Raw genomic sequence first — 27,843 nt, 5'->3', positions numbered from 1 at the left:
GCTATCCTTTTTAATAATCAAACACTTACATCAAATGGGTCACATTATAAAGAAAAACACTATTTAGATAAGCCTCTACGATATATATATTGAACGTAAACAATTTAAATTCTACAATGCGATGAGCCCTCGGCTTGTGGCCAGTCTCCTAGACTGCCGACTTTGGTTATGGAGACCAGGGTTCGAGCATCGAGGTCGCATCCACGTCCTGTGAATCTGGGCAAATTTCACCGTGCCTGAATGTGTAATGTAAGTATGGTACTCATGTAAAGCGCTTCGGGTCAAGTTCGCGCTATATAAATATGCAACAAAGCCACGCCAGACTCTTGGCTCGGTCCGTGTTATTTATTTTGCTGGGTCGGCCACCTCTTTAAATTACATAGAAAGGATTATACGAACTAGATGGTAAACGTCTCGCATACGGTGTACAGGTCTAAAGACTATAACATTAATTTCAAATCCCCAACCATTTAGCATGCTGCGAATGTCGACCCGTTTTATATTCTAGTGTAATTTGTATTTATAGGCGCAGAAATAAACACAATCGAAATGGAACTCAGTAGTGATGGATGTCTTCTTTCTATTTTCATGACTGCTGGGTAAACACTATAAACAAAAAGGCTAGGAAATTGTAGTTCCCGTTTTAACGGAAAGTCATTACTTCAAAGGTACACAAAGGTCTCTAAGAACTACAACTCCCAGAAAACGCATAAAGTGGACTGGCGCTGAGACACGCAGCGCGGTGATTTTTGCCGCTATATAATAGATCCTTGTGGGGGCGGAGGATTGTCAGCGAGGGCATACTTGGGTCTTCAGAGAGAATGGAGCCTCTGTAGAGACCTTGTCTCCGTATGAGCGTAGGTAAGTTTTGTTGAAAATAGAAAAGCGTACCCTTATTGTTTTTGCAAATGTGGTTTTTATCAGCATTCCATCGAATGGTACGGTCCACACGAAGGTGCTTCATTCAGTGTTTGGGCGAGTCCATGCAAAGAAAGAGGAGGGGTTTGTTGAGATATTTCAACGCCAAAAATTTTGCAGCTGCCAAATGGTCCATTCTCACATGTGACAACATTAATCCAGTCTAGATTTTTCTCCATATCTTGTATTGTGGGACTTGTAGTTATATCTCATTAAAACCATGGACTTCAAAGTACCAGCACGTAAATGCTGTTGGTTAAAATGCCATTACTGGATAATGGGTCAGAGGATATCACAAAGTATGAGTCTATTTGGCTATGTGAAAGATTGGCGCTTTACCTACTAAGTCACGTTCATGGTATAACAACAATTCAATAGACTTATCCTCCTGTAAGAAATCGAATGCACACCAAATCTACACTAACTTATGTGAAAGGGCTCTTTATATGAAGAAGGTGACAAGGAGTTTGAAAATAAGACACGAATTGACAAAGCCTATAAGTGTGACAGTTTTTATAATGCTCACTTTGTAGAACTGCCCATCTCGACAAAGATAATACAAGCATAAATGTAGGGAAGCAGTATTTTTACAGACATCACTGTACGCACATAACCTTATTCCAGCATTCATTAACCCTTAACCTACGAGTAGAGATGATATGCATGCCTGTCTATGCATAGATGTTACATGCATGAATGAAAAGAAAGCAATGTTCCTCCAGACAATTGGTCACACGCACGGCCAGTCGCACACAGCCTGAATGCACCCATATACCATTAGACATGTAGACACACAGATCAATAGACATTCGTTATACTGGTTGCTTGAATAGTGCTTTTATACCTTTTAGACCCACTAGACACCAGGGAAATGTTTTTGGTGACAAGCCAATGGATTGTGTGTGTATTTTTTCTGACATCCGACTAGCACTGCCCTAAGGCATGAACTTGTATGAGCTCGTCTTGGGCAGACCAAGGGGTGGCTGGTAACCTTAGAAAGTGGTGGAGTGAGGGAAGTGCCTCACCACTCACCCCCCCCCAAAAAAAAGTAAAACCCCCACTCCCTTCAAAAGCCCAAAATAAAATGCCCTTCCCTCCAAAAGGCTATAATAAAACACCCCTCCCTCCAACCCCCTAAAAAAACTACACAAACATTTACAATAAATTACATTTAAATAAAAGGTACTTAACCTACTACTGCACGTCCTCCTCGGTGTTCTAAAACTGCAGTCTGCTGTGGAGCTCCCCTTACCAATCCAGACTCTGCTCTCATGCTGTTAACTAGCATCAGAACCAAAACTAGGTCTGGGCTCACGGGCAATAAGGACAAGCCTCACTTACTGGAAAAACCAAAAGATAACACCAATATTGCCAATTTGTTACAACGTGGGGATATTTTTTGCCTCACAACTAACTGAACTAAACAGTAAGTCATCGGACAAGTTTTTTAGTCCTGAATAAATCAATTATTTTAATTGTTATTTCAACAAAACTTTTTAAGAAGATTCACATAACTAGAAACATTGCTTACTTCACTCCAGACTTGCTCATGAACAAAAAATTAGCATACATTTCGACCAATCATTCAAACATACATACCTAAAAATACATACAATAAATTTTCATTAATTATTACAAATTATTATTTACAACGATCATTTAAAAAAAAAAACAGCATTGGGAAACATTTCCATTTCAAGCCGTTTGTATTTTTTCAATAGAACTCCTAACGCTGTAAGAAACAGGGTCTACGCGTTTCGAAATCCCTTTGTTGGAGGGAGATCTCATCAGGACCACGTAGCTCCACCAGGGTGCTCAGATTCTTTGTGGTGTCGGCTATGCACCGCTTTCAAACAGCAGTTTGATTCATGAGAGGAGAGGGAGTGTAAAGTTTTAAAGATGGCGTGTGTGTCCTCCTATAGACAATGTAAGAAGGCAGGGGATTGAATTCCAGCGTATCTCAAAAAATGAAGTCTTTCGTATTCTCACGCCGTCTTCCTCCGTGTCTGGTCTCCGGGACACGGATGCTTGGTTAACTAGCATCAGAGCAGCACCAGGATTGGATGGAGTGGGCTGAAGCTTCTTCAGGCCCCGGTGGCATATGCCTGGTGCCACCCAGCTGTCTAAGTCTACCAACCAAACTGACATACTCACTTTGGAGCGTCCAATCAGCCACTGCTCCAGAGGACAAATACCCCACATTTCTCCTTGCTCGGGGGCAGGCTGCCACACTAACTTAGTGAAAAATAAAATGACAATGAAATCCTTTCGTTGTCATTTTATTTTTCCCCGCTATGCGCAGCTTACAGCGGGCAGGTGTGTGTGTGGGAAGGGGGTTGGGAGGGCGTTCTCCCGCTCTAATGAAGAAACTGCCGCTGGGCAGATTAGGAGATTTAACTCCTGAGGGAGCTGAAAAAGCCATTAAGCACCAAATAAGTACTTGTGTGGGAAGACACTAGCCTTGGATTCGGGCTGAACCCCTATCTCATAAGACCAGAACCCCTTTCAGCGACCTTGAAGAGGTATAGTTGGAGGAGGCCCACCCACTCGACTCCAGGAAAAAACATATAAATATATTTAATTTGGGATGGTCCCTCCTAACATTGGGCCTTGTCTCCCATCCTTGAATGGATAAACGTATTTAGGCGCATCTGTGGGTGAAGATTTAAGCATTTGCTTCTGGTTTAGCATTCCAATTTGTGACCTTATTCTTTAGCTTTAGTTCCAAATCGCTAAACCACTTTGAGTTCCCCTGGTAGATTGGCAAATTTTTCCCCATTGTCCCCTACACTACTTCCAGGGGCCTAAAACCTCAATTGGACACTAGGGAAATATCACATTAAATTGAGTGGGAAGCCTGCCCTTCCTGGCATCAGGATGCAGCACTCCTTACAATCTTCTTGTTGCTGATCTCTTTTCAGCCTTTCCTGGACACAAATTGGTAGGGCTGTCTAGCTCATACTCTTCTTCCCAGGAGCCGAAATTTGTATCCAATACCATGGAGATGGGGCTTACTCCTCCTAACAATAAACTTGAATCCCAAGTCTCTCCAGAACGCTAAATCCTGTTCTACTCCTCTGGTCTGTTGCCTTAGTCTAGTGAACAAAGATGCAGCTGGTTATGTGAATTCTCATTACCTCGAGTCTTCAACAAACAGCCTCTTGTGCTAGCAGAATGGAGATTGATGAAAGGAGGACAAAAAAGCAAGTGTATGTGTGTGTGTGCGCGCATGATTTGCATGTGGAGATGTGGAAGAGATGGTCTACGTATCTGTTGACAATCTGCTGGCTGCTGCTCCTGTCATTTGGTGGCCACAGCCTCACCCTTTGATGTTTGATAACCACCTCACCCTCAGAGGCCCCCCAGACATTAGGTGGCTCTCTGTATATTATGGGCATTCTGTTCCAACATATTTTGCTTCCCCTGGCACATGGACGTTCTGGCAAAAGGTGGGCATCCTGGCGTTTGGTGACTACTAAAAGTACATGAAGAGCATCTCTAGCATATGATTTGTCACAAACACCATTGAGGGTGAATTTGTTTATTCTCCGAGAATGTATCGTTAATGTTTTGGGACCAAACTATTGATTTTCCATAATACCTGTAATTCTGATGGAGTGCTAATTTATGTTGAGTTGGAGCACTTACTGCGTATGGTATTTCCTTGGTGCCAGATAGCACCTGCTGAGCCTTCCTATTTTAGCGTGGGCCTGAAAGCTGTGGCTCCCTTTCCGATACCGGCAATGGTAAATTTTTTTAAAAACATTTTTTATTTATGGTATTTGCATATATACATACAGTGAACAGGGTGGCTTCAATGTGGGAACCCGCCTGGTGGCATCTTTACACCGTACATGTTTGGTCAATGAATTTTCGGATGAGTGATCGAAGTGACTACTCTCTGATTGCTTTTGTATTTCAGATATGAGGCGAGGAGTTTACCTGCTTTGTTGGTTTCACATAGGTTCAGTGCCTTGCCTCTGTTGAACCAGAGGCTGGCTCTTTCGCCAATGATTTTGTTGTATTCGTATCTGGCGATCGTTAGCTTGTGAAGAGTGAGGTCCGCCCGATTGTCTTTTATGAATTCGAGTTCTAGCCTTTTGATTTCTGCCTCTAACTCAGTCAGTTGTAGATTTGGCTTCTTTCTGATTCTAGCCGAAATGTCGAGTAGTTTCCCTCTAATTGTGGCCTTCAGGGCGTATCTATGCGTACCTCGTCATTATTATTTGAGGCGATGTATTCGGTGAGGGCGCCTGTGACCTCTTTCTTATGGTCGGGATCTGTGATGATGCTGTTTCTGTACGTCTATCTGCGCACTTTTACCTCGTGTTGGCCCGCTAGTTTCAGGCTGATTGCTGAGTGGTCTGAGACTAGCCTTGGTTCTATTAGGGCTTCTTCTATCATGTGCGTGTGTGTCCCTGACATCAGGATGTAATCTATTCTTGTGTGTTATGTGTGTGGGTTCGAGTAAAATGTATAGTCTCGTGGTTGGGTATGTGAGTCGCCATGTGACTCTGATGTTGAATCCTGCGCATATGTTGAGGAGTGCTTTGTGGGAACTGTTTGGGTGGTAGTAGCAGTGGGATTGTCTGTCTAATAGTGGGTCTAATGGCATGTTGATATCTCCTGCAACTATCTGTAGTTCATTGTGCGGGATTTTGTCAAGGGCGATGGCGACTTCCTCCCAGAATTCGAGGTTGTCTGAGTTGGGGGATATATATATTCGCTACATGTATCTGGTCACTCCCTCTTGAGATGTTGGTTATCAGTAACCTGCCTTTGCTGTCTGGCGTGTGTGAGTTAATCGTGAGTTTGCAGTTCTTGGAGATGAGCGTCATGACTCCCCCCTCTTCCGAGTGGCTGGGGAGCAGATCGAGTGGACAATCCACTTTGCTTTAACTAGTTTGTAGCTTTCCTCGTCTAGTTTAGTTTCTTGTAGTAGGACTATGTCACTCTTGGATTTGGTCAGGTATTCTAGTATTTTCCTGTGCTTAATGGGGTGGTTCAGGCCTTTGACGTTTAGTGAGGTTATTTTGAGATCGGTCGCCAGCGCGACAGGGGTGTTAGCCATTATCTAGGTGGTGTGGGTGCCACTCTCTGTGCCCGACTCTCATTGGCAGATTAGTTACAATCAAAGACTGGATCTTGGTAGTGGAACGCTTGGGTTTGTGGGGGGTACTACGTTTTGTTCTTTCCATGGCACAAAGGCTGTAGCTGCCTTTGCTGGTAGAATTGAGTTGGCGTTGAAATGTGATGTGATCAATTAGCTGAAAAGGCATTATACTCTTGGAGTATGTTATTTGAGTCAAGTAAAGTGTTTCTTAATTCGGTTTGATCAGTGCAAATCATAAAAGTACATAAAATGTCATAAAACAGCAATAATAAAATTACGAGTAAAAAAAATTCTAAGACACATCAAACACTAGACTGTAAAATACCAGATAAAAACCATGATAAATAAAAACACACAGTTGCCATGGGCAGGGATTGCAAATACAATAAAGCGGGATATACTTGTCTAAAGTTTAGAGGCTTCAGGCTAGGGTGAATAATTTGTTTGGAAGAGTTGAATCTAGGGCATATGAGAACAATTTGCAAAGTGTCAGGCTAGAGAGCATGTCATAGACACATACAGGGCAGTGGCGGCTGGTGGCATTTGAAAGTGGTGAGGCGTAAACATTGGGCATGGCTTTTATATAGCGAGTGATGTGAGCAGGTTTAATGGATAAATCTGGGATCCAGGGTGGGTCCCTCTCCCAAGAAAGAAATGAAAAAAAGATTCCCAAATGGTTCATTTTCAAAGCAAATGAATGTAGCGATAAAGCAAGGCTTATAAAGCAGTGGGAAAGTATAGTCTTGAAATATTAAACACTTTAAAAACTGCCCCATATCTTACTGCATTAATATGTTGAGCATTTATGTAATGTGTAAATTGTACAGCGTGACAACTTTTTCACTTTAAAATTTATACTTGCCCACTGTCTTGCACTGCATGCAGCATTAACTTTGGAAAACAATGCTTTAACCACCAAGCTTCGAGAAGCATACACAGCTGCTGGATGCAACCATTCATGTAGAAATATGTGCAGACCGGTCTTTAAGTGGGATGAAAAAAGTACCTAGCTTCAGTGCCCACAGTCTAAAAGGACATGTTCCGTGTATAATACAAGTCTCGGTCCTAGGAGAACGTAATTCTTTTGTGGAAGGAACTGCACAGTTTGAGAAAAGTATAATGTTATACAAGAGAACAGCATAGTTTCAATTATTCTTCCCAATCTCTGTAATTCCTCTAGCTCTTAACATTTAAGGAGGGTGGTCTCCTTCAGCCAAAATAATACCATTATTAATACGTGGAAGAATCACATTCAGGGGAAGTGATGTTTCAAGGGGGCTTTAGCTCTTTAAAGGTTTAAAAATCTTTTGGGAAGTAATCATGGATTAGGGAAAGCTGAAATGGAGCTATTATTGTTTTGTACATGGATAGGAAAGGATCACCGATGGCAAGAAGTGGCAACTCTAACGATCATTTCATATTGCAGGAACTCCAGACCTATTTTCTTTAAAAAGTAAATACATTTTTTCTGCCCTTTTCCTCCCCATGCAGGAAAATAAATGTATGGGAAGATTGTGTGATGAAAACATCCCCTAATAGAGCAGTTTAGAGATTGCTTAACAATTGAATTGTTAAGCAGGAATGTTTGTTGAAAGGATGGATTGTAGAGCAACTCGCTGTATGGCCAGACCACATTGATCTTCCCCCATTAATGCTGTTATCAAAGGATTGTGGGATACTGTAGTCCAACAATCTACGTGTATAAGCCAATATCACCATCCCAAATTTCACAGTGTCTAGTTATTTCATTTAGCTCCAACTCATACTTTGAAACCAAGCATGTGCCAGTGAATGCCACAGGCAGGAGCAGATGATAATTCCCAATGCCCTACCACCACTACACACACCACAATTAAGGTAATTTGTTGTAGCGTAACATTATGGGGGAAGTGGAAGACAAAAAAGACTGCCTCAAAGATGTCAGTCGCACCCAGGATGTTCTGATTCTATCATAATCTTCACCCTCCTCCGCTCCCACTCTTTCCAGCTTCTGTCCTCTGCCCTTTGTCCCCACCCTGTTTTTATGTGAACCTCTTCCTTCACCACTTGAGACCGAACTATTTTGTCGGATGCCCGATGGAGCTACCTGGTTTAGCTATAGGTTAGATGAGCCGTGGATTCCCTCCTTGGTCGTCACCTCCCCAGTCGGTCTTTAGACAGACTTCCTTTCGTCTCTCCTTGTTGTCTCTTCCCTTATCCTCCCTTTCTCACCGCCCCCTCCACTACTTTTCTCTCTCCTTTCTCTCCTCTCCTAATTGTATTGCCTATTTTTTGATGTATTGTGTAATTGTTTAACTTTTTCTGTTACATTGTTGATTCTCATGTAAAGCGCTCTGATAGCTTCGGGTGTAGCCAGCGATATATAAAACTTCAAATAAATAAATAGGGGCTCTCTATGAACAAATATGTCAAATACATTTCTGTGGTTCCCTTAGTGTGCCAACCCACCAGTATTTTGGTTTACTGGTTTCTCTCTGAGATGTAATTCTATCCAGATAAATGACATGACATAACTGATCTACACCTAAAACCTTTCACTACGATTGGTTTTGTCAATGGGTGTTAGCGGTTTAAAATAAATGAGTAACAGCAACGATTTGTTATGAATAATTAACATTGGAAATGTTTCAGTTCTGAAATAGTGAGTCTGTGAATTAAATAGCATTGAGGCCTGTGGAAGGAGTTTTGGTCTTCAGTTATGTGTGCCTTATGTTAGATATGTATCCCCTTTTCATCTGCACATCTTCTCCATCTGCTCATATTCAACCATATCTCTTTACTCTTCAACCTCCTCTTTTCACTCTTCCCTGAATGCACTTCCTTGCATCTGCCACTTCACAGCCCTCAAGCATACACTGCACTCCCCCAAATGCAAGCACTTTATTTTTTCTTACTTTACCTTGCAAATATTTTGACATGTGTACCCCTTTACACACACATCAACAGAATTTTAGTTGCAAATGGAATACATAAGCATTGTTCTATGTGCTCTGCAGAGAAGCCAACCCACTGGCACGCACTTTGTTTGACTTCAGCTTTAGCGCCTGCACGCTCAATCAAAGCCCCTCATAAACACCGGGCATGGCTCAAGCCTCAAGCCTCAAAGTATGCACAGAAAAAAATACGGATAAACAACATTATTAAAATTGCTAACTCTTGGGGAATGCAAGATTAAGTAAAGTGTGAGAAATAAGAGAGGAACAAAATTACTGAAAAGTATTGCCTCGACGTTTTTAACATTCATTGTTTGCAAGTCAATCCATGTTTTTGGCATCCATATTAACTTAGGGGCATGAAGCCACGGACAGTTTTAATTTCACACATCCGAGAACTTTCCACTGTAAGCACATATTTCTCACCTTGCTTGACCTTGTTATTTAAATCAACTTCAAAAGGGAACAAGAACGAACCCTGATCGTTATTTGGATCCATTTTGCAGTGGAACAAATGCTGTGGCTCCACTTCTAACGGGGCCGGCTACGTGCAGCCAGGGCCTGGGGTGTCATAATGGAGAAGGTTAGCGTGCTGAGGGGTCTCAGCACAATATACATAACACAACTTTAGCTTGCAAACACTTTCCATTACCGAGAACAAGGCTCAGGATCAGATGTGCTTGCATCCACTGGCGTATGACGAAAGGGTGGGATCTACGCCTTTGAATGACGGACGTATGAAGTCTCCCACACCCGAAACCATGACGTTAATTGTGTCACTGGCCTACAGAGTGCATGCAACGATAGACCCAATGGCTATGAAGGGCTTTAAAATAGACAGCCCTGCGTCCTGCATCAAGGTTCCGAAAGTTGATTTACTGCCTGGCTTCTGTCTCCTGCTTCAGAGCCAGGCGGGGCAGGCAGCCTGAAAAACACAGCCCAGCACAGACTTAAATACATCGATTTACTTATCGTATCATAAATCTATTTAATATGTTATGTAAATGTGTAGGAATGTCAGAGGGGCACAGCACCACAGCCCTAATTGAGAAAATGCCCCAGATACAGGGAGCTCTGAGATCTTATGCCAATCAGCTTGACTATACATAAGCAAAGGAAGCTGATTCAGCTTGAAATGGGTTTAAAGCCTTCTGTGGTAGCAGGGCATATCTAGGGTTAAATTCAATTCCAAGTTAGTGGTGGATTTGATCAAGTAATAAGTCACCGAGTACATTCCCATTTCAAGAACTTCCCTTTCTGCTCTCATCTTAGCAATGAAAGCATGTTTAACCCACAACATATCTTTCTTAACAATACCCACTGGGCCAAAGAACAATTCAGGTCTTCTAAAATCTCTCAAAAGTACTCCTAATGTAGTGTAGCCATGTAATATTAGATATGCAACCCAGACCCAAACAGTCCCTTAATATAGGTTTATTATAACAAAGTTCATCTTTCAACCAAATCAAGAGCCGCAAGAGTAACCATCGGACACGACGAAAAACTAAAATGTATCCCAGACTGAATTCCTAATGGACTATTTCGGAAGGAATACATGGGGAGCCTTTAATAAACGCCAGAATTGTGGTTTCTGCTATCTAGATGGACGTGCAGGGCATGTAACTCTAGATCTCACACACAAAACTAATGGTGGGGATGAGTTCAGCTTTGTACATGGCCATAATAGATTAAGAGTGAGTACACCCCAAACACCTTGAGAAATCACCCACACTTGGCATGACTGTTAAAGGCCAGGATGTTATCTATTTTTATTTTTTATTTTTATATAGCGTGAACTAGACCCGAAGATATTGGGTATCTGAGCGCTTTACCTAGCACCAGTTTCGTTACACAAGGACGCATTCATTTTTGTTAGGCACGGGGAGATTAAGTGATTTGCCCAGAATCACAGGATGTTAAGCGTCATTGTCGAGACTCAAACCCGGTTCCCCAACTTCAAAGACTACCACTCTAGACGTAAGACTACATCCTCTCCCCAGGGATACCAGTGAAACTGGGAATCTAGCAGAATACCTAGACAGCAGGGTTGAAAACTTGCACTAACACTTGACCGTAATATTTTTTATTTTGGTGGTCTTGTGTCGGAAAAGTTGGTGTTGAGAGCCAAACTATCCATAAAGGTGACAAACCGATCTAGCAAATGTTGCAGACCATTAGCAGTGCGTGCAATCAGGACTGTCGTCCGCACAACGCAGAGCAGGCACTGCTCTCCCCCTGACAGGGGAAATTCCATGCAATGGTCGGTTAAAAACCGCTGTAGCTGGTTAATATAAAGAATAAAAAGAAAAGGTGCTAAAATATAGCCGTTGGACTCCGCTTCTCACCTTAAAGAGCCGCGTGCATTCCCCATTAGGGCCATACATCACAGATGCCAATAGCCCAGTCGCAAATTACGCAGTAAAGGGACAATTTGATCCCCATGGACTCCAGCTTGGCCCAGGGCATATATCTATTGAATGGGTCAAAGGCCACGCTGAGGTCATGGAGGCCAGGCGGATGGCTTCCTTTTTTGCTTTAGTATACTTACTAATGAGCAAGTATAAAACTAGGTTCTGGTCGATGATGCCCTCCCCTGAATGAATAACTGATAGGATATTATGTTTGTTAGCCCACCCTGTTAGTCAATTCAGCACTACCCACCCAAGAATTTTTACTTCAGCATCCACTAACAATGTGGGTGTATAGCACGTCTGATCAGAACAACTTTATTTCTTAAATATTGGCACATATTGGATGGGGCATAGGGCTGCGAGCTTTAGCATTAATGTGCATAGTCCCCGGGAACCCCATCTGGTCCTGGTGCTTTCCCCAATGGATGGGCTAGAAAAGCAGATTTCACCGCCTCCCAGCTTAAGTTAGGCTCCTGTATTTCTCGGGGATTGGTAAAAACTGGCGGTGGCTCGTCCGATTTGTAAATGGACTTGAAGTGGGCGTCCAGGCATGGGATGGAATAGCTGATAAGGGGATAGACATGGACTCGAGTTGAGGAGTGGGTGGTTCACAGTTTTCTAGAAGGCTGCAATGTCTTTTAATGAACAGGCATCAACTAAATCTTCCCACGCCTCCTATCTGAGGGCTCTCTTGCAGGATAGATTACAGCAAGCCTTAGCCGCACTTTTTTTGTTTTTTAACTGAGTTTTATATAGTTCGAACTTGACCCGAAGGTATCTGGTATCAGAGTGCTTTACATGAGTACCAGTTATGTTACATGAGGACACATTCATTTTTGTTAGGCATGGGGAGATTAAGTGATTTGCCCAGAATCGTAGGATGTTGGTGCCCTTGCCGAGACTCGATCCCGGTTCCCCAGATTTAAGGTCGACCGCCCTAGCCATTAGGCCAACTCCTCTTCCTGACTCCGCGGGGTATTATTGCGGGCCGCCAACAGATCTTTTTAAGCCTTGGAGCAGATTTTATCAAGCCATTTGTTAGCTAGACATCCAGGGACCCTTCCAGTCCTTGTGTGTCCCAACTTTACATCTCTGCAAATATTGGCAAATGACCCCAAAAGGCATCCTCCTTAAAACAATTAGCAAAATCAGATTGAGTACCAATAACCTGATTACTTAAAAACTCTACAGGGATAATACTTACTCAACAGATCCTGCGGCCTTGATCTGTAAACGTTACTGGCTCCTTGTATGTACATGGTATTGCATGCCTTACGCTGTCCCAACAAAATGCTGCCAGAGTTGGATTATGTCCACTACGGGATCCTGTACTGTCCCAAAGTTAATGAGAAAATGGAAGAAACTAGCAGACACAAATATATAATAGTGTTGTGCTGTGACCCTAGCAGACACAAATATATAATAGTGTTGTGCTGTGACCTCAACCCTTAAAAGTCGGTACAGTGTCGATTGTGTTGAGATCATCCCATGAGAGAAGATTTCACAAGGTTATATTCTGAAATAGGCTGTTTAATAACTCTTCTTGACAGGTATGTAGGAAATTAACTTTTGTGAACCCCAAGATGGGTTGCCATAATCCTTGTTCAAAATGCAAGTGGTACAGTGGTGCAAATTAAGATCTCACAGTAACATAATCTGGGTGAATTCGGCTAGACCCTGGAAATAGCCATCTAAAAAAGTTCTGAGTCCCGGAGCGATTGCGTCAACATCGTGCCACCCATTGACAAATAGGAGTCTAGGTGTTGGAAGTGTTAGACAAAACAGCACACAATACATTGGACTAGTCAAAGAGGACCCTCTCCTCCTTGCCACCCAGGGCCAAGGTCACAAAAGTTACTAACCCTCCCTTTGGTCTCCCCTGTGCAGATGTTATGACATTAATGGAGAATGTAACAAAACTAAGAACAGAGTCTCCTTGGCCGCCCACATGTCTTGTAGACAAACCATATCAACGCTTCTTAACTGTTTCAAGCACGACTTGTCTAGGACTTTGTCCCTCGTGCCTGCTATATTCCAGCCGACTAAATGTATAAGTCCAGGAGAGGTTGGGTAATGAGCATCGGCCAGCAGGGCAGGTGTGACAGTGCAGTAGAGTCAGTCTTGATCCTCAAGCTTGGGCAATAGTTCTGATCTATTATTTAACTGGACACTAGGGTTCAGGGCCTTCGTGGAGAAGGCAAAGGGCCCATCAACCTTCAGAATTCTAGCATAATCAGGGGGTAGAAAAAACCCAAGGGGTGAACTGCAATGTTACTTCTCACTGCCTCACTTGCCCAAAAAGTAAGCAGAATATACTCTACCTATTGGGGATTATGGAAATTTACCATAAAGCTGTCGCCATGACCTGTTTTTATTATATTTCCCACCCATCCTACTCTTCGGGTCCTAATCTCATTAAATAATGGGGAGATTGTAGGGAGGTGAGTCTAGAACTAGTGGGTTACCTTATTTTTTAAGTGGGTATAGCTCTCAGGATCATTGCTTTAAGGGAAGTGACATTAGTCCTTTCAATAACGTATAATGTTGAAGCAGGGGGCAACTGGATAGCTTCCTTTGACACAGTGGGACGAACTAACGAATCCCTAGTGTCTGGCAAGAAGGTTGGTAAATGGGCAGTGCCCCGCTGAGGGCTGCCCACAGCACTTTGTTGCAGGTTGATGGACAGAGTATTATGGGATGAGTGACTGTTCCCTCTATGGGTCGATGGGTGAGGAGCTGGTTGCTTTTGTGAGTCATGAGGGAGCAGCCGTAGTTAAAGGCTCCCTAAACATGTCAGTGTTCTGCTTTGCAGCACAAAGCAGGAGGATCTTTTGGTATCTGATTCAATGGGGCCCCTGAGTGGTGAGTTATACAGGCATCATAACCGGTACTAGCCCGCTGGTCTATATTGTGTGGTCCACTCACAATCTTGTCCATAACTCATGAAATATGGTCCATTGTCCCTACCAACTTGAACGTCATGTCCTTCAGTTTAGTCAGGTGGGCGAATAGAGTGCCTAAATCTCTCATCCGTTTTAATTCCAGTCCTTGTGAATTTGCGTGACTTTTATACTGCTGTTGGTACAGGTTCTAAAGTGTTTGACTTTTTGCTTTTGTTTCCTGATTTACTTTCTGAGGTGACCTTACCGGGAGGTGCAGTAGTCTTGCTTGCAGCCTTTCCGCTGATTCTTGATGGTCTAGCTTTAGAAGTGCTGGGAGCATCTCTGGCTCTGCTTGGGGGTCCTGCCAGATCCCCGTCCCCCCTCCCAACAGGAGTAGTTGCAAAAGTCTGTTTGGGGGTGACCATAGGCAGGGTCTCAGATTTGGCGTTAAGACCAGAAATAAAGTTCGTATCTGAGTGATTAATCGGCAGTTGATCTTCCACAAGCGTGATTTCTTCCAAGACGGCACTTGTCTATTGTTTATGAAAGTCAAAATATAATTCTGGGTTCGAGGTCTCTTTTCCACCGACTCTGTAAACTCCCCTTTCCTCTTCCCAATCTTTAAAAAGTGACGCGAAAAGAGGGAATGAATAATTTCCTTAATACAGATCAGATAGACACCCTAGTGAGAGGTGGAAAGAATGAATAACTTGTGGGACAGAAATCTTGCCAGCAGTCCACTCGCTAAGATGCCGAGTAGTTGTTGGAGCAGTGGCCCAGTCTCTTCAGGCTCTGACTGGCCACCCTTGACCTGGGCTTCATCTGGGCACAGTCCACGCACGTCACAGGAGTAGTGTTGATGCTTTATAGGGCTGAAGGGGACTCATCCCCCCTTGCCTCAGATGTCAACTGTTGGCACCTCTGGCACAATAGAAATAGGTGCTTGTAGTCCTCTTGCAGGCGGCAGCAGGACCAGTCTGTAGGCCTGGACCAGAGGATGTTAACCAATTGCTACTTCCTATGGGGAAGAGACAGCTAGGAGAACCACAACTTCTGGGGCAAGGGTGCAAGACTCCAGGAGTGAATCTCTATCCCTCTCGTTGCCAGATATCCGGTGGTATTTTGCCCCTACTTACAGCCCCAGCTTTAGGCCTGCAATACTTGCATGCTCCTTGGCATGTTGGCATCTCGGCTCGGGCTTCGCCTTCTCTTCTCGCTTCTGTCCTTGAGTCACATTAGAGCACAACCGGATGAAGCAAGAACTGTTACACACGGTTGAACATCGTGTTAGAGTATGGATTACTTGTGAACCTACATGCCTCAGAATGAAGTGCTGTTGTTTAAAATGTCTGTTTCCCACCTAACACTGAACCCTACATTAGTCAGAGCAGCATACTCGGTTCCTCCTATATCGAAGGCTTTCCAGCAAACCAGCCATCGCTGTCAGGATATTAAGCAGCCTCTCTTGAAGAGGTATCATCCTTACCTGCGTATACTACTGCTGCACCTGATAGAACCTTTGGGAAGGGTCTTTGCAACCACTTCAAAGCATCAGTCTGTAGCACTGAATGAGATGGTGGAATTGCATCTGCTCACTGACTCGCAACAAAGTGAGGGGTATTTTTGGAGGAAATAATTTTCGAAGATTGTAACTCAGAAAACTCAAGGTTGTGATAGGTGCCTTTTAATACCCCAAGCCTCAATTACCACTTCATACTTATGTCCTGCTGCCACCATCTTCCGCATACAGCAGCACTTTGGGGGAAAAGGCATGCGAAAACAGGAGCGGACTACAATAAATCTTCAGCTGCAATGCTTGTTCATCCCCAAATAGGAGGATTGAGGAGGTTCATAATGACCCACCACTGACAACTTCAGGCCGGTGGCCCTTAAGCAAAAAAAAAGATCTCGAACCACTACTACAGCTTTGGTTTCTGTTTAACCACAGTTAATAAAAATGCTACATTGTGCTACTGTGCATTTCTAGTTAACTCGGTCTTTTTAAGTGATTTTGAGTGTTTAAAATTGGTGGTGTTTATGTAGTATTTAGAATAAACCATTTGTTTTCTCTTTATTAGCATGCAATGTAACTGGTATTATTTCAGGCATTTTGTAATTGCCTAAACTCTAGTGCAAAATATTACAATTGCATTAAAATTAAACAGTTACTCATTTAAGATGGCCCACGGTTTGCTTTTTGCTCTCCGTCTCTGTAACTCTTATGAGCCTTCTGCCTTTCTTTGTGCTTTGGGATGAGAGAAGACTCTTAAAAATGGAAGTGATGGTAGTGATTCTCTGGGCTGGATGAGATCTAAGAGTGGCTGGCATCTCTCATGATACTCTGTTGGAGGGACAGTACTTCCTTTCCCTGCTGACAGCTGGATCTGCAACCTGTTTTGTCCGGACTCATTTCTGGGACATGGCTAAATAAAATGTTACCTTATTGACACAGCTGTGCTGGGCTCTTAAAATATGAATAAAAAAATAAATATATATATATATATATATATATATATATATTCGGGTAATCTGAACTGCCATACACAACAATTTCTTTTAGCAAATATTTGGGAAACTTGAACCATATTGTTTCCATAATTTCTTTCTAACATATGGCACATTTGGATTTACTCGCTTGCTTCATGTAAATAAATCTTACCGTCTCAAGTCATGGATGGCAAGGCTATCCCCCAGGAAAGCTAGATTGTACACGCTCTGGCAGAAGAGCTACAACTCTGGGTAAAGAGACCTTACAAGTTCATACTGCAGATGTTAAACACATCTTACTGTAGCACTGGCATTCTGAATAAAGATGACCAGTTTTACACAAATCAAGAAAATGCAATGGTAGCAGCCCAAGGTCTGTTACCTCGTTTGCTGTAGAGGGGGATGACCTTCTATCGAATGGTTGCACTCCTTTTGCTCATTTCTTTTGTGAAGCAATTGCTGTTGGTCTTCTCAATTGTCAGATCTGTGATTTCCCTTATAGGGTCTCCTTTAGTGTTTGCTCAGTATCACTAGGCTTGGATAGTCAAGTATAGGAAAGGAGTGACTTGTTTATCCACTTAGTGTGCAATAGAACCTGAGCTATTGGGACACCAGGGGTTAAACAACTGTATCCTCTAGATATTGCACAGTAACGACTAATTTCCAAAGAGGTATGCCTCCTACTGGTAACACAAGTGATTGGAAAAATAATTTCCTGCATGGATTTCTTAATGGTTGAAATTGAAATATTTTGATGAATAAGATATTTAGCGTATGCTAATGAAGAAACTATTGTCTACTAAAAATACAGGTGGCAAAAAGAGTTTTTTAAGAAAACAGAAGTGAGATGGCAAAGTTGATAGTTACATTTTGAAACTCTGTTTCAAAGGAAAAGGCGGTACTCCCCTTTTCAAGAAAGGGTAGATATGACTGTGAACTGAGCAGTATTTAAGACCAGAGGCTACTCCTTAATAGCACAATGGAAGAGTAATGGTGTTATGCATTTAAAAATAGACAACCCACATAGGTGTGCTACTTACTTGCACATCATTCCCAATACAGAAGGATAGGTAATTTGCTATTCTATATTGAATTCCATCTGATTTGAGGCTTCCATTGTAAGTCTGTCTTAAAAAACAACACTTTTTGAAAATACTTCCTTCAAATCACCTTGCATCGTGGATAATTCGGAGTGGTGCAAATTAACTTCATCCCTAAACTCAGATTCTTTGGTACATTTAAAAAAAAAAATGCAGATTCCATTTATCAACATTTTCTGTTAATTGATCTTTCTTTATTAAATCGTGCGTGGTTATACACCATGAAAGAAACAATGATGGCTCGATTGCCGCTGGGCATGGTGGGCTTTTGAACATACTGCAGACCGTGTACATCAATGCGACAGAAATAGTCTGTAAGGTGTCTTAGTATATTATATTGTGGATCTGCTTTCTGTGCAGAAAAATGCAGGTGAAAACCATGTTACCCATTTCTCTTTATCCACTTGTATTCACTAGGTTTCGGTTTAACTATCAGTTTCTTTGGGAATTTTTTAAGCAATGCGTGCAAATTAATTCTTGCTGAATCCCGCATTCTATAGCTTTCAGCGTTCTCCAGTAAATTTCACATCTGTTTGCCCAACAAATTGCCAGTAGGTTAACACTAAAATAGGATATGTCAGTTTTCTTAATCTATGAAAAATTCCAAACCGCATGTGGGCCCTTAATTGGGCCCGTTCTGATTTCTTTCAGGGGCACAGACACACGTGTGCCGCATCAAAGACCCACCAGTATTTTTGTTCTCTTTTTTTGTAGCCTAAGAATCATTAAATATAATGGGTTGCCCTGTGTCCCTCAGAACCTGAGTATACAGTTATAAACTACAAAGAGTTCTGTCGGGTTATACAATTTTTCACCAAGAATTGTATCACCCGACAGAACTCTTTGTGGGTTATAAGAGAAAATCCATGCAGCATGTGGCTCCCTTCTGGGGCACAGGCACCCAATTCCTTCCTCTCAATGCTTTTCTCTCCATGAAATGCATTGTGAAAAGAAGGAGCTGTAAGTCTGTGCCTTACAAAAATTTCCATGCAGCATTGTGCTCCTTGCAGGGCACAGACACACAGTTCCTCCCTCTCTCAGTGCTTCTCATGGACAGAGAAGTACTGTGAGAGGAGGCACCTCATCACAACATTCAGAATGAGTTGGAAGTTTTATTTGGAATGGAGAGACATTAGGAACAATCTTATGCCCCCCCACTGCCAATCCCCAACCTATTTGTTCATTTATACTGTTGGACTAGGAGGTATGGAGTAAGGAAAGGTGGGAGGAGCTGGTTTGATCGTCCTTCACACCTCTAGAAAAACTGAATCAGACTGGTAGGCATGACTAAGGAGTAGTTGGAGGCAGTGATGGCTGCCCTTAGTCTCTTCTGCTTCCCCCTCACCTAGCCCTATCCTGGCAGGGGCAAGGGAATCCCTCAAGATCCATCTGTACATGCTATAAGATCGTAATGAAATACCAGTATTTGTAAAGCGCACAGCTACCTCGGAAATGGTGTCACGGCGCTGCTGGCCCACGGGAAGATTAAGCAAGCTATGGCCCAGAGTCACATGGTGCTGGGCTAACCTTCCAACGGCACCGGGGATTGAACCGTGAACCCCGTAGTCCGGAGTCAGGCACCCTGTCCGCTGCACCACACCTCTGAGTAACGAGTCCGCGCTTTGTGTGTGTGTGTGTATAAACATCAATAGCGAATTAAAAAGAAAAGCTTAATGAGGGCTGGTGGGGAGGAGACCTAACAATTTATGATGAATATCAAACCACCCCACCCCATCCAAACCTAATATGATCCACAAGGTCTCTCTAGGTTGCTGAGATCTTTTCTAGTCCACCAACATGAAGCGAACTTCAGTTTACATCCAAAAATAGTCCCTCAACAGTTTAACAGAGGACCCAATAAACGGTGTCTTTCTTTCCATGATAGTCATTGTGCTGGTGGCACAATACTTTTCAGGAGGAGTGATTCGATCTCTCTACCCCATTAGAGTTTACATTTGAAAGGATTCTCTTGTCTGAATAGGCCAGCATTGGTATGGTTTGGCTGCCTAATTCTGGTCGACCTCTGGAGGTTGGAGATAAAAGTTAAGGTTTAGGTGATTATCAACCCTTGACAACTCCCATCCCGGTTCAGTACATTGCAAGTCGAGATGCAACATCCATGTATCTGAATGAAACACAATCCCCGTTTTGCATTTTGACATGTGCAGTCTTGAACTTTACAGCTGTGACAAAATGGCTACCGTTATCCGAAATAAGGACAGCCAGTTCATGACGCACTGTCTTATACCTGAATGCAGGAAGTCTGCCTTTTCTGCATGATCACCCTGGATTTTTCAACTTGATCATGGTTGAATTGGCATATTCCCAATTGGCAGAATATGCAGCATCGTGTGGGCGTCCTTTTTGATAGCATAGTGCCAGATCCTACTTGACAAGTCTACTGAGCTACTTGTTTCTCTTGAAAAGAAGAGAACAGGATGCCTCAACAGTTCTTGTGTATACACAGTGTGGTTGCTGAACAATCATGCTTTTGTCCTATCAAAATTCTGTCTCTGGCTTAACTATGGATACAGTGGATGCCTGAAATGGGTTCTAGGTGTTCATAGTGTGAGGACACTATGATTACTATCATACACTCACCAAACTCACCCCAGCCCTCGGAGCCCATCTTTAGTGTGACCAACGACTTTTCTACCATCTTGAAAATTCCCGAAGTGGATAGGAGTGTCCCCAGGAGCTACTTTTACCCAATCTAGTTATTCCCAACCACTAGCTCATGTCAGACATATATGTGGAATCTCCATGCACCCACTTCAGAACAATTTCTGTGATTTTTATATAACTGATGAATTTGTCCTGGCAGGTTTCAAACGTACCATCTGTATTGCATTTCAAAGTTCTCTGTGTAACAAAATAATGTGCTCAATGTATGTTAAAACTATTCCATTTCCTTTAACTCTCTTATTGCTAGTGCTCAATTTGAACTGGTAGTTTTCCGTGCTTGGCACCGGCACTTCATTGTCAACACTTGCACTTATGACAGTCCGACACATGGTGGCGCTGTTTGTCTAATTTAGAGATGAGCACAACAATTGTAGTTTATTAATTCAGTAAACATTAAAAATTACTAATACCAGCCGCCCAACCCATTCTTTGTTGCTTTGGGGGGATGGAAATGTCGCACTTGTTAGAAGAGTGTGGTGGTTAGTAGTTGTGTTGGTAGTGTCATTGCCAGCGCTGGCAGGGGAAATGGGTGGTGTAATCTGCAGCGGCTTCCTAACCAGGGCCCTAGCACTTAGTTTTTTAAATTTAATTTTTGAACAAACTAAGCACAGCTTATTGGAGAATTTATTGGAGCATATTTAATGTAACACACCGCTGCATCAGCAGCTTCTACTTCAGTTCAGAATTATAACACGTCTGTTTTTTAGACCAGGTCTGCCCCGACTATGAATGTGAGTTTGCCCCCTAATGATGGTAATCCGTACTGGCGTTAGTAAATTATTACTAATGATGCAGGTATTCTCCTTGGCAGCTGCTATGAGCATAACCAATCTCAGTTGGAAAAGCGGACACATTTCCTGGCTCTGAGGAGAACTTGGAGCACTTTCTGATTTGGATTGTTGTGTGGCCAATTTGTTGAGGTACTTCACCCCTAGTAGAATAATTTCGGAAAACCTGATATTGTGGGAAATCTCCCTCGGTTGATTATCCAAGTGCCCAAAGGTAACTAAAACGTGTGCTGAAAATGAGCAGACAAGTTATTTTTAGGTTCAGTAGGCTTCCTTAGAACTGGAGGAACAGATCAGAAATAAGATACAGAGAAGGCACACCTGGAACAGCCCTTCCCATGAGCACACACGTTGCTGTTTTATGATGATTTGGAATTTGTGGTATGCTATAAATGATACGAGTAAGAGTTAACATAATAATGAATTCCTTAGTAGATAAACATAAGATTAGAGAAAGCCAAATACAACCCAAACTTTAGTCTAAAAATCGTTGTTGCCTTTTATCATTTTTTAGTAGTAATAATTGCTGAGTCATGGAAAATCTCTCAAGTACCTGTATCAAAGACCGCCTCAGATTGGATGCCCATTGGGTGCATTTCCCCTAGCAACTGGTCAATCTCCTAATCCTGCCACAATTTCCAGGATTTGTCTATATCTATATATTTTCTGCAGTATGTGAGTACCACTAAGTTGGATGACAAACATCTGTTTCACCACCAAAGTGCCCCAACAGTTGAACATTCCCTACACAAATAGACGCTGTATTATATGTATCTTAGCTGATGACAAGTTATGATGTCTCGTTCTGTTGGTGTTGATACTCTAGAGAGCGAACCTATCTTTTAATTAGTATTGTTTGACTTTTCTTTCTCTCTTTTTACTCCTATGTACCACTAGCCCGGTGTCTTTTTCATCCTTTGACTTATACCATCAGCGATTGTTCTTCTGCCATGGCACACCCGCAAGACCATGGACCCAATGAAAGCCTTTCCTGTGACCAGGGACCTGCAAACCATTACAGACCCGGGAAAGGATTCCAACCAAAGCTACCTAATATTGCTGAGCTGGCCTGCCAAAATGGGGGACCTTGGCTTCCTACATCTATGGACCCTAAGACAAATGAAAGCTTGAGCGAAGGTGACAACTGTCATGAAGGAAGGTCAAAACGCAAACGCAGAAGAAGAGCTCATCGGAAAATGAGGCGCTGGCGACCTTATGTGGAGCTGACCTGGGAAGAGAAGAAACTACTTGAGGAAAAGGAGTCCGAAAGAGCAGCAAGGATCCGAGCAGAAATGTTTGCAAAGGGTCAACCCATTGCTCCCTATAATACCACCCAGTTTCTGATGGAGGACCATGATTTGAAAGAACCAGATTTAAAGACCGGGGAAGGCACACCAAGAAAAGCGGCTGTCAGGAGAGAGGACACCAGCGAGGATGACTTCAATGATGAAGAAGGGGAGGGAATGTCCAGTGATGACCTGGATGGGGGAGGAGAGTTCTTGCAGAAGGATTTTTCTGAGACCTATGAGAGGTACCACACCGAGAGCCTAGAGGACATGAGCAAGCAGGAACTGATCAAGGAGTACCTAGAACTGGAGAGGTGCTTGTCTGTAAAGGAGGAGGAGAACCGCTTGTTAAAGTTGAGTGAGGAGCAAAGCCGGAGGGTTTCTGCAGAGCAGCGCCGAGTGCAAGAGTTGGAGCGCGAAATAGAGCGTCTCAAGGAAGAGAACCTGAGGTTGACCAAAGAGAAGGAACATCCTGAGCTGAATAAGGAAAACTCACAAAATCTGAACTCTTAGCTACATTCTGTAACAAGGTAACACTAGCCAATCCATACATGCCTAACCTTTTGACAATCATGTCACAATTTTGATTCAAATCTAATACTAATATTTCTTTTTGTGTAACTGTGCTACAGTTTTGGGCACAGTAGCCATTTGGAGAGAGGCTGCTCATGAAAGTAAATGCATGTAATTAATCAAGAGTATGTAGAGCCCTGAAACATGCACTTCATGGCTCTAGTAATTCTGAATTAATTTTATATTTAACGCATTGATTTTTAATCTTGCCATTGTACTATTATGGACGAGGTGAGGTACAAGTCAAAGCAGAAAACTTCTGTTCTCAAATTTTAAGTTATTTGTATTTTTTTTATCACTGATTAAACAACCTTCGGTGGGGGCATGTGGAGACAAGGACACCAATCCTTTGGTAAACAGTGCATCAAAGAAGACTATATTTTTCCTCCAGCCTATTATATAGTACAATTATTTCTTAACCCTGTCAATGTTTTCTGAAGCGAAGCAGCTAAATAAAAAAAGTAGAAGTGCATTTCTCTTTATTAAAATGTGGGATTTTTAACATGCCATGCACTGTAGCTGTGCAGTTATTTGAAGGCCATGGTGTTCTAGGATTTGAAGGTGCGAGTGGCCACTCCACAACACATTAACACTGCCATGTTTGGGTGTTTCTGTGGGATTCAGGACTCCAGAAAAGAGAACTGCAAGTTCCAGGATTTGATGCAAGTGTTGCCTTTTGTTTAAACAGGTCACGTTTGGGGTGGAGAAGCTGTGAACCCTGGACCCCTGTGTATTGACATTGGGGAATAGGTACAGTGTAACCTGAGGCTGAAGAAAACCGTTCTGTGTCATGGAAGTTGTCATCTTCTGGATTCAGCATCCCGTGGTCCCGCTATCCCTCTCACATTCCTGTAGAACTTTGACCAAACTTCTGGAATTTCTGTTGCCTACTACCAGAGGTGACGATGCAAAAAAAAAAAGGCACCTGTCTATCGAGGTAGAAGCATTTAGCTAAGAGTGTATTTGCCTATTTGTTCACCAGTACTTGTATAGAATCTGGAGCGTCGTCAAATCCTTCCATGTCTTTTTTTTTTTTAAATGTAAGGTGAGACGGTTACTTAACTTATTTATGTTTGTCACTGAGGGATATCTGTCTACCCAGTTCTGAAACCCTTTTAGTGCACTGCATATTGATGTATTTACCGACTGGAATGAAAAGCATAAACCGTTTTGTACTACAAATAGGCCTGATCAATCTTCAGGCCAAAGCCTAGAGATGCAAACCGCATCAAGGACCAGTCTGCCAATGCAGTTTCTTTTCTTTATTACTTTTCTTGGGGCACAGTCCTATGGTGTGGATGAGCTGGTGGTTTTTGTTTCTCTGAATATGGATTTACAGTCCCAAACGTTATGGATGACCTCGTTTGCCCAAATGCATACTTGATGCTCAGTATAGAGTCTCCCATTTATTGGCTGTTTTTAATCCGTTTGTACACGGTCTTTGAGGCGCCATATTTTACTTTCTCTAGCAACGCATTGACCCTAATGTTGGTAGATGTGAAATATGTACATATGTAGTATCTAATGTTATGTTTTTTTAATTAAAGCTATGTTTTAGCAGTGTGTGTTTTTTTTCTTCTCGCTTTTTTATTATGCATTGTTTAGTTGATTTTTAATCATTACTTTGAAGTGGTTTATTGATTCTTTACTAAATATATAAAGTTGATTGGAATTGCTTTAGCATTTACTTATCAGATGCTGTAAGCTCCTCCTCATTGCCAATACTAGAGGGGGATCAGCCTTTTGCGAGACCATTCCTGTTCCACCAGTAATAGCAGTGCAATCCAAACTGCTAGGCCATCACTGGTATTGGGTAGTCCATATTTGGAACTGACAGTCATCATTTTTAGGTCGAGCCTGGGCAGCGCATGCGCTGCTCTGCGAGGTATGCTGTATTCAGGTATGGACTTGAACCTCTGCCCATAATTTTCATTGACTTGCGTCATTGTCCTTTGCACATGTTGGCTTTTGATTTGTTGATAGGCTTATTAGTCTCTTCTGTTGTTTCCTCCTATAAGGACTGGCCCTTTTACATGTGTCCTAATTCAGGAACTTTCATTAGAAGTTAGGAGAAGTTTGGAGATGTATTTACTTAATATTGATAGGCCTCGCCGGACACCAGCAATGGAGGCCGTTGTATGTATTGGCAGCGCGCCATGCATGCTTTCTGTGGCTGCCCACCCTCACACTCACAGGGTGCTGGTAATGGTGGCCACTTCTTTGTATTACTAGCTCGTTTTCACTGTGGCAATGCAAAAGATCTCGCCTTTGAGAGAGTTTGAGCTATTGGCATTGTAAATGACAATGCCTTTTAGTTGTGTTGGTTTTTTAAAACAAATAAAAGGCTTTGTCATTTACAATGCTAATAGCTTAAACTCTCACAAATGCGAGACCTATTGTATTGCAAATGTTTTTTTGATGTAGTGTGTGTGGCAGGGAGTGGGCAGCTTTTTATTTTAGGTACCCTATTAATACTGCTTGAACCAATTTTGCTACTATGAAGATGGGTATCTTGAATTCTTAGAAATCTGATATATGGGGATGTGATAAGTGCATCCTGCTATCTGGTACAGGAAGAAAATCTAGTGGCTCACACAATAACTTTCAGTGCCTTGACCCGTCATGCTTGAAGATGAAGTCTTGTAATAAACACACCGGAGCTACGATAGTTTGTCTTCTTTTTTGGGAGGTTGATGGAGGAGAGTCTCCATAACAAAAAGGCAGACTACAACAAAAAAATTAAATTTTTTACATGAGTAACATGTGGTATATTTGCCGGCGCAATACCAAGTGGTTTTCACAGCTCTTGAGCTCAGCAATTTCTCAGATGTTGTACATGCTGATCTCCAAACTCTAGCTGGGGACGGACAGGTTAGTTAGTGTTTTATCTACCTAGACATTTGTGGTACCAGAAGGGAAGCACTTTTGGTTCCATACAGCTTTTCATGTTAACATTTTAAATTAAAAACACTCTCATGCCAAACTTGATCAATTTTTTGGGGTCTTAAACGAGTCTCCCCTGTTCAATCTCACCAAAGTGGGAGTTACCTGGTGACAGGAAGGGACACTGGTTTGTTGGGAATATTACAGGTTGTTGCACTAATCTTAGGGGTACCCGAAACATTTGAACCAATTTATGCTATGCTGATCCTACTTCCTAGTTGTTCTAGGGAAGATCTGGCTGTGGGATTTTCTGCAGTGCCAAATTTGTATTTATTTGAAAAAAAAAAGTGCCTGTGCCCATCACCTCTCTGCACTGCTTGGGTTGCTCAGTGCTGTTGGTGCTAATTGGTTCTCACAAAGGCTGTTAATCAGTTAAGAGAAAAAATGTCAGTAAATTCTCAAAACACAAAATAATGAGCATTAACGTAGGGTCCCGTTTCTGTTCCAGTTAAATAGCTAGAACCATATATGGTCACAAGACAAAATAAAGCATTCACAAGAGCTCTGACCCATCTGCCTCAGATGAAAACAAAGAACAGTCCCCAGAAATATCATAGTATTGCTCAGAAAGCGTGCCAACGTGGAGACTGCCTTTCAAAGTAAGGGGGAAGCTCCCTCGCAAACATATCAAACTGCATGTTGTATAGTTTTTGCAAATGGAGGAATTGCATTGTCCACATGGTGTAAAACCAATATTAATTCACAATATCCTGTTGCAGGGATTCTGCTCAGACACAGAACTGTGCACAGAGACCCAGGACCTCCGTGAATTGTGGTGGACCAAAAAACTCACCTCAGTACCTAGAAACCCTAACTGACTAGCATCAGTGTCACATTAGCTCTTCGTCCTATAGCAAAGGAAGCAATGATTAGACAACCCAGAACATGCGACTTAGGTTATACTCAGGAATGATGGGAAGCAATAACACTCTTTCGTTTGTTATTCTCATACCAGTCCACAACAGGAGTAAAAAGAGACACGGGAAAGGTTAAAATATTTATTTTAGGACGTGCTCTAAGATGCAGTATCTTTGCTAACATAAGCAGACCTATGATTAGAAATAATATGATCAGCATTGTTACCAGCCACGGGTCGTGGAGGGAGTTACGGTGGGGCGGGGAGGGGGAGGGGCAGGGTGGAGAGGGCTAAAAACTGGCATATGGATAATTACAGGTAAGTAAACAATTTAATTAATAAAATGAATTTCGTAGCGCGCACTGCATCGCATTTTGCAATGCAGTGCGCGCTACGAAATTCGTTTTATTATTTAAATTGTTTACTTACCTGTAATTATCCATATGCCGGTTTTTAGCCCTCTCCACCCTACCCCTCCCCCTCCCCGCCTCCCTGCACCACCGTAACTCCCTCCACGGCCCGCGGCTGATTGTTACGATTCCATAAAACACAAAAGGAGAAATCCTATTACAATGATGGTGAAAACAGGTCTTATAGTGCCTAGTGTAACACACTCCCTAGCTAGGAACTATGTTTTATAAAATATAGAAGGCCTCTTAGGCTTGTGTGGGGACCCCATACCTCCAAGATCAGCAGGAGTAAATCACATCAGGATCTGCAAAAGCTCTCTGTCTCTCTGAAAAACGGAATTCTTCCAAGTGTCTGAAATTAAGCCTACAGTGCAATATTAAAGGCGCCAGAATCTCCGTTGGCTTGCACCTGCTTGTATGTTATGTCTAAAATGTGAGCCGATCAGCCCGAACCTTGT

General features: G+C 42.5%; 1 protein-coding gene across 2 annotated transcripts; it reads left to right on the top strand.

Moving 5' to 3' along the window:
• The first annotated feature begins 757 nt into the window (after nucleotides 1-757).
• Nucleotides 758-24,739, top strand: LOC144755827 (protein HEXIM1-like). Of its 2 annotated transcripts, XM_078645124.1 has the most exons (3): nucleotides 764-861; nucleotides 22,215-23,133; nucleotides 23,865-24,739. In XM_078645124.1, the coding sequence occupies exons 1-2, from the start codon at nucleotides 852-854 to the stop codon at nucleotides 23,114-23,116; spliced, it is 912 nt and encodes a 303-aa protein (XP_078501250.1). In that variant the 5' UTR covers nucleotides 764-851; the 3' UTR covers nucleotides 23,117-23,133; nucleotides 23,865-24,739. The 2 variants fall into 2 exon arrangements, with proteins under 2 accessions (XP_078501249.1, XP_078501250.1); XM_078645123.1 differs by having other exon boundaries at nucleotides 758-861; nucleotides 22,215-24,739.
• The last annotated feature ends 3,104 nt before the right edge of the window (nucleotides 24,740-27,843 follow it).

Source organism: Lissotriton helveticus, chromosome 5_1 (assembly GCF_964261635.1).
Source record: "Lissotriton helveticus chromosome 5_1, aLisHel1.1, whole genome shotgun sequence".
In the NCBI taxonomy this organism is placed as follows: domain Eukaryota; kingdom Metazoa; phylum Chordata; class Amphibia; order Caudata; family Salamandridae; genus Lissotriton; species Lissotriton helveticus.
The sequence above is the reverse complement of the archived record's forward strand: the minus strand, read 5'-3'. Positions and strand labels throughout refer to the sequence as shown.